The sequence below is a fragment of the Physeter macrocephalus genome, chromosome 2 (genome assembly GCF_002837175.3).
Source record: "Physeter macrocephalus isolate SW-GA chromosome 2, ASM283717v5, whole genome shotgun sequence".
NCBI classification, from domain to species: domain Eukaryota; kingdom Metazoa; phylum Chordata; class Mammalia; order Artiodactyla; family Physeteridae; genus Physeter; species Physeter macrocephalus.
The window spans coordinates 105,514,551-105,521,627 of NC_041215.1; the positions used below are offsets into that span (position 1 = coordinate 105,514,551).

The 7,077-nt window shown below is 39.4% G+C and overlaps 1 protein-coding gene across 8 annotated transcripts in view; it reads right to left on the reverse strand.

The window, feature by feature from the left end:
• The window catches only part of ALS2 (alsin Rho guanine nucleotide exchange factor ALS2), an 83,662-nt gene that overhangs the window by 69,089 nt on the left and 7,496 nt on the right, over positions 1-7,077 (reverse strand). For all 8 annotated transcript variants that reach the window (XM_028480884.2, XM_028480881.2, XM_028480877.2 and 5 more), the window contains 2 exons: positions 4,289-4,368; positions 2,604-2,758 (listed from right to left, as the gene is read on the reverse strand). In XM_028480884.2, coding sequence (XP_028336685.1) covers positions 2,604-2,758; positions 4,289-4,308 — 175 coding nt within the window. In that variant the 5' untranslated portion in view covers positions 4,309-4,368. The remainder of the gene's footprint in view (positions 1-2,603; positions 2,759-4,288; positions 4,369-7,077) is intronic.

A 7,077-nucleotide genomic window follows, 5' to 3' on the forward strand; every position in this document is an offset into this window, starting at 1 on the left:
CCGGTGCTCCGCAACGGGAGAGGCCACAACAGAGGGTGGCCCGCATACCACAAAAAAAAAAAAAAAAAAATGATTTTACCTTTTCTTCTTTGAGTCCATCGGTCAGTGGGAGCACTCCATCACCAAATCATTCCCTCCTTGCAAAAGGTATATAAAACCCTAAATGGCAAAACACAGGTAAGCACAAAGAGCAGTGAAAGAGCACTTTGCTATTTTATCTGTCAGATTTTACAAAAAGAAGAAAAAAGGCAGCTCTCCAACAAGTGCACATTCACTGGGCAATAAATACACAGCAAAACTATTTAAACTATTTCATATCCCGCCTGCCAAAGTCTAATCTCTAGACTGAGCCTGCCCACTGAGCTTATAAAAATGCCTGTTGATCGTCAAATGTAATGTCAAAGTGAGAAGACTACCCACAACCTAGCTGTACTTTGTCAGGCAACAGATTTTTTTCATTTGTTTTTTATTATAAGTAAGTTCAATCTGAAAACTCAATGTGTTAAGTATTCATTACACACAAATTAAGGCTACTTTTTATTTATTTATTTATTTATTTATTTTGTGGAATGCGGGCCTCCCTTTGCTGTGGCCTCTCCCTTTGCGGAGCACAGGCTCCGGACGCGCAGGCCTACCGGCCATGGCTCACGGGCCTCAGCCGCTCCGCGGCATATGGGACCCTCCCAGACCGGGGCGCGAACCCGGTTCCCCTGCATCGGCAGGCGGACGCGCAACCACTGCGCCACCAGGGAAGCCCCAAGGCTACTTTTTAAATGCTGCTGGGACATATGAACACTTAAATACCAATTAAGTAAACAAGAATTTCTTGGGGCTTCCCTGGTGGTGCAGTGGTTAAGAATCCGCCTGCCAATGCAGGGGACACGGGTTCGAGCCCTGGTCCCGGAAGACCCCACATGCTGTGGAAAAACTAAGCCCGTGCACCACAACTACTGAACCTGCGCTCTAGAGCCAGCGAGCCACAACTATTGAAGCCTGTGTGCCTAGAGCTTGTGCTCCGCAACAAGAGACGCCACCTAACGGGAAGCCTGTGCACCGCAGTGAAGAGGAACCCCCTCTCACCGCAACTACAGAAAGCCCGCGTGCAGCAGCAAAGATCTAACGCAGCCAAAAATAAATAAATAAAATAAATAAATTTTTTTAAAAAAAGAATTTCTGCAATCTCTCCAGTAATGTATCAGATTCAAACAGTTTTAATTTCATTTTCCAGTAAAAAAAAAAAAAAGGAATAACAGTCTCTCCAGAGCAAATTGCAGAGAAGTGAATATTTAGACATCATTTTTTTAACCTGGAATACCTCAAAAATAGTGAGTCAATGAGCTGTCCTCATTGAATTATGAGCTAATGGTTAAATTGAATAGAGACAAAGCTTGAAAATTTCTAGTATTCAATCAGTACCATTTCCTCACTTAGAAAAGAAAGTACCCAAGATCTTTGTGCCATTTCAAGCTACACATTTGTGTGAGCTGAGATTTTTTTGTTACTTTGACACTTAAACCAGAGCACTGCTTAAACATGAACATAGGTTATTTACATTTTTTTTTAAGTTTTCCCTCAGTTTTCCCAGGGTTTTAGGTTTGATTCTATATGTTTAAAGATACCATGCTCATGAAGGATTCCTAAATATCTTACTGAGGGGCTAATAAAATGACAGTAACAGAATTCTACTTATATATGCTTGAGAACTATAGATTTTGAAGCCCATAGGGCAGGTACTGGATATAGTTCACATTTGAAAAATAAGGCTTTCTCCAAATTCTGGCCTAATACAATAATAATAATAGTATTATGTATTATTATAATAAAAGTGACATAATAATAAAGAAATTAGAAAGAAATCCATGTCTGCCCCCAAAAACCACCATGGTCAGATTTAAGCTTTGTTTCCTAGAATCTGTATTCCCTTAGTTCCTACAAGGAAAATACCAAAGCATTGTTAAATACTTAATAAATACTTACAGAGTAGAAATTTATAAATTAGTGAAGCTGATGGCAGTCCTGACCCAAATCAAATTTGCCATGACTTAGTAGGTAAAGTGCCATCAAAATTAAAGGCAGCTCTCTATATAAATGTTTCTCTGACCCTTTAAATAGTCATGTGTGCTTGGGAAAACAATTTAACCTCCCTGACCTTCAGCTTCCTCATCTGTGAAGTGGGGATAATAACAGCAGCTACCTCATAAGGTAGTTGTGAGGACTCAATGAGATAATACATATAAAGTGCTTAGTGCAGTCATTAGCTGTTATTAGCATTATTATTCTGATACATTTAATGAACAAAGGTATAGTAAAAGGGTCTCTGAATACGTAATCTTTCTAAAAATCTAATTTTTCATGTACTTATCACTACTAAAATTTTTAAACTATAATTCTCCCTTTTATTCTAGTTATGGTACATCTTAAATATAAGAACTAATCTGATTTCTGATAAAGGGAGTAAGAACATATTTTGAAAACAAAAAAAGCATAAGTTCCAGCAAAGTTCACTCAGAATCCCTCGTACCCAGTAACTCTCAGCTGCTCCTACACGCTCTGACACTGGTCAGAGTCTCAGTTAGTGTTGGCTAAGCCGTTCTTTTCAATACCTTCAGTCAGAAGAACTCCATGTTTCACTCCAAGGGCCGCATGAAGAACAGTCTTTCCTCCCCAGCCTGGCAAGCTCTCTGGTGTTACAGAACGGGAGCCTGCCTGCCACACATGGACCAGGCCTCTTTCTTTGGATCCTTCAGCTTCTGTTGAGCTACAAACATCGAGAAAAATAGCTTAAAAATAGCTTGTTCCTCCAGTTCAGAACTGTATCTTTTGTCTTTCATACTGTCACGAGATTTATACCTTCTACCAGTACATGGGTGACTGAGTCAGACAGTTTAGCACCTATTTTATGGCGTGGTTATGACACAGGAGCAGAGGTAAAATTATTATTTATATAAATGATTTGAGGATAAACCCACAAATTACTTATCTCTATCTAAGAAGCAAACAAAACCTGGGCTATTTTTTGAAGTTGTCTGATTTAAAATTTCAAGATTCTTACTTCTCAGTACATTAACTCCTTGTTTAGATGTTAAAGTTATAACATGTCCCAAGTTGGAGTCTTATTTTAAATTTTTAGTTTTTAATTTGGTATTTAAAAAAAAGTATTTGATGAGAAAGACAGAAGGAATAGGGATCCATATTTCCCTTTATACCAAGTTTAAGCTCTATAATTCCTACTTAAATTTTTAAGAATTAAATTTATAACAGGTACCAGTAAAATCCTTCATGCTTTACTCACGTTCTAGCCAAAGAATTCTATCCATCTGATAACCCTAGTTCAAAGAACATAAAACACACAGCTGCATAACAATGACCGTATCCCAAATGCATCCCTTTCCAAGAAAAGGCCACATTAACATACTCTAGGTTTCCCTTTATATAAAATTTTCCTTTGTGTTGCCATTGATGGGGCATTTATTTTTATTTTTATTTTTTGGGGGGGCATTTATTTTCATATTCTTTTTTCTAGAACACTGATGCCAATATTTTAATGAGGCACAGAAACTTTTTTTGGTTTTCTTTATTTTATAATACCTAGGATTTTCTCTACTTTTGTTAAGTAATATTCCTCTGAACTGTAATTAGGCATAACCATGTTTTTATGAAAGGAAAGCCACAAACCTAACCCTCCTTTCAAAATATCATTCATGGCGCCAAGTTCTCTAAGGATAGAATTACAATTAATAAGGCTACTTTTGAAAACCTGAAATTATGTGTGACAAAAAAAAAAATGGCTTCAAAAGCTTTAAAATGGTGAAGACATTTTGTGCCTTTTATAAGCATGAGAAAGGAACTAGCAACAAAGTGTACCACTAACAAGCTTTATTGTAATTATCTTTCTCTCTTTACCAATCAACACAAATGTCACTATTCCTACTTAATAGCCATCAACAAGAAAATTAAACTGAAGAGAAGCTACACATAAGTGGAACTGTCTGTTGTGTTTTCCTAGAAGGGTAGAGGAAAAGGAAAAAATGATTTTACCTTGGAAAAGGAAAAAATGATTTTACCTTGGGGCTTCCCTGGTGGCGCAGTGGTTGCGCGTCCGCCTGCCGATGCAGGGGAACCGGGTTCGCGCCCCGGTCTGGGAGGATCCCACATGCCGCGGAGCGGCTGGGCCCGTGAGCCATGGCCGCTGAGCCTGCGCGTCCGGAGCCTGTGCTCCGCAACGGGAGAGGCCACAACAGAGGGTGGCCCGCATACCACAAAAAAAAAAAAAAAAAAATGATTTTACCTTTTCTTCTTTGAGTCCATCGGTCAGTGGGAGCACTCCATCACCAAATCATTCCCTCCTTGCAAAAGGTATATAAAACCCTAAATGGCAAAACACAGGTAAGCACAAAGAGCAGTGAAAGAGCACTTTGCTATTTTATCTGTCAGATTTTACAAAAAGAAGAAAAAAGGCAGCTCTCCAACAAGTGCACATTCACTGGGCAATAAATACACAGCAAAACTATTTAAACTATTTCATATCCCGCCTGCCAAAGTCTAATCTCTAGACTGAGCCTGCCCACTGAGCTTATAAAAATGCCTGTTGATCGTCAAATGTAATGTCAAAGTGAGAAGACTACCCACAACCTAGCTGTACTTTGTCAGGCAACAGATTTTTTTCATTTGTTTTTTATTATAAGTAAGTTCAATCTGAAAACTCAATGTGTTAAGTATTCATTACACACAAATTAAGGCTACTTTTTATTTATTTATTTATTTATTTATTTTGTGGAATGCGGGCCTCCCTTTGCTGTGGCCTCTCCCTTTGCGGAGCACAGGCTCCGGACGCGCAGGCCTACCGGCCATGGCTCACGGGCCTCAGCCGCTCCGCGGCATATGGGTCCCTCCCAGACCGGGGCGCGAACCCGGTTCCCCTGCATCGGCAGGCGGACGCGCAACCACTGCGCCACCAGGGAAGCCCCAAGGCTACTTTTTAAATGCTGCTGGGACATATGAACACTTAAATACCAATTAAGTAAACAAGAATTTCTTGGGGCTTCCCTGGTGGTGCAGTGGTTAAGAATCCGCCTGCCAATGCAGGGGACACGGGTTCGAGCCCTGGTCCCGGAAGACCCCACATGCTGTGGAAAAACTAAGCCCGTGCACCACAACTACTGAACCTGCGCTCTAGAGCCAGCGAGCCACAACTATTGAAGCCTGTGTGCCTAGAGCTTGTGCTCCGCAACAAGAGACGCCACCTAACGGGAAGCCTGTGCACCGCAGTGAAGAGGAACCCCCTCTCACCGCAACTACAGAAAGCCCGCGTGCAGCAGCAAAGATCTAACGCAGCCAAAAATAAATAAATAAAATAAATAAATTTTTTTAAAAAAAGAATTTCTGCAATCTCTCCAGTAATGTATCAGATTCAAACAGTTTTAATTTCATTTTCCAGTAATGCACACACACAAAATTACATCATTAAAACAAAGTTTTCCATGTATTGGAACTAGCAGTGTTTTCCCCAAATCAACCTCAATTCAAAACCATAATCCAAAGGGCTGGAAGAAAGAAGTTTGAATTTAAAATATCTATTTTTAAATCTACCATTTAATAGAAAAGAGCTATATGAAAATAACAGTACAAATATCATGACCTATCATTTCAGAAACTCAATGTTTAATAAAGTAAGAGCTAAAAATATTGACAGGCAGACAGAAACGCTCAATGCATTTCAACTAAGAAATTCACATTTTTAAGGGCACCAAAACTCATGAAAATAAGAGCAATGGGGTTTTAGATGTGTGAATGATAAAAATACTGGGGCCAAATTCATTATTTTTCTGCAAAAGGGTATGGCATCATCACTGTGCTTTGAAAAGAGCCCACACCGGCAGGAGCGATGTAAGACCATCTGTTTACTCCAGGTTGCCTGTGAATTCGTACAGTTTCCCATCTGTATATCTGGAGGAAATTACTCTCTACCTAATGCTTATTTTAGAAAGATTTTGACTCATTCAAAGTTGGATGAAGGGTACATGTAAATGAAAGATATATCTGAACAGATTTAATAAATGCTATTCATTTAATAAATATGATTACTAAGTGGTACTATGCTTTGTGTGTGATAGTAATTAACTTTTAGTAAAACGTACAGTTCACAGCATACAGAAAAGTTCTGAGGCCAGGTCTAACCTATGCTCATCTAAGAGAGATCAGGGAGTAACTGGTCCCTTGATAAAAGTTAAACAATGCCCGGGTGGAAACCAGAGAACTGCTCTGGGAGGGTGTGGGAGTGCACAAGCACACTTCATGCAACTGATTCACTGTTCGTAAAACAAATTGTGTCCTACTCCCTGTCAATCAAAAGTGTTGAGAATCAGTAAAATGAATAAAGGAGCTGACCTTTCTTCGCTTTTGGTGTCATATTTTTGAATACAGTGTTTTCTTAAAGTGGGTTACTCCTTATGCCACATGATTTCTAACCAACATTCATTTTTTCAAATCCAAATGGAATTAAAACTCTACAAACTGTCTTGCAACTTTGTCACTTACTATATACTGTAGGAAGGATAATGATTCCCAAGATACCAATGTCCTGGTGCCCAGAACCTGTGAATATGTTAGGTTACATGGCAAAGGGGAAGTAAAGCTGCTAATCAGCTTGTTTAATTTGGGGAGATTATCCTAGTTATCCAGATGGACTCAGCATAATCACAGAGTCCTTAAAAGTGGAAGAGACAACAAGCCTCTTAGATAGCCACATCCACCACAGGGCAGACAGCAGAAGCAAGAAGAACTACAATCCTGCAGCCTGTGGAACAAACACCACATTCACAGAAAGACAGACAAGATGAAAAGGCAGAGGGCTATGTACCAGATGAAGGAACAAGATAAAACCCCAGAAAAACAACTAAATGAAGTGGAGATAGGCAACCTTCCAGAAAAAGAATTCAGAATAATGATAGTGAAGATGATCCAGGACCTCAGAAATAGAATGGAGGCAGTGATCGAGGAGATGCAAGAAATGTCTAACAAAGACCTGGAAGAATTAAAGAACAAACAAACAGAAATGAACAATACAATAACTGAAAT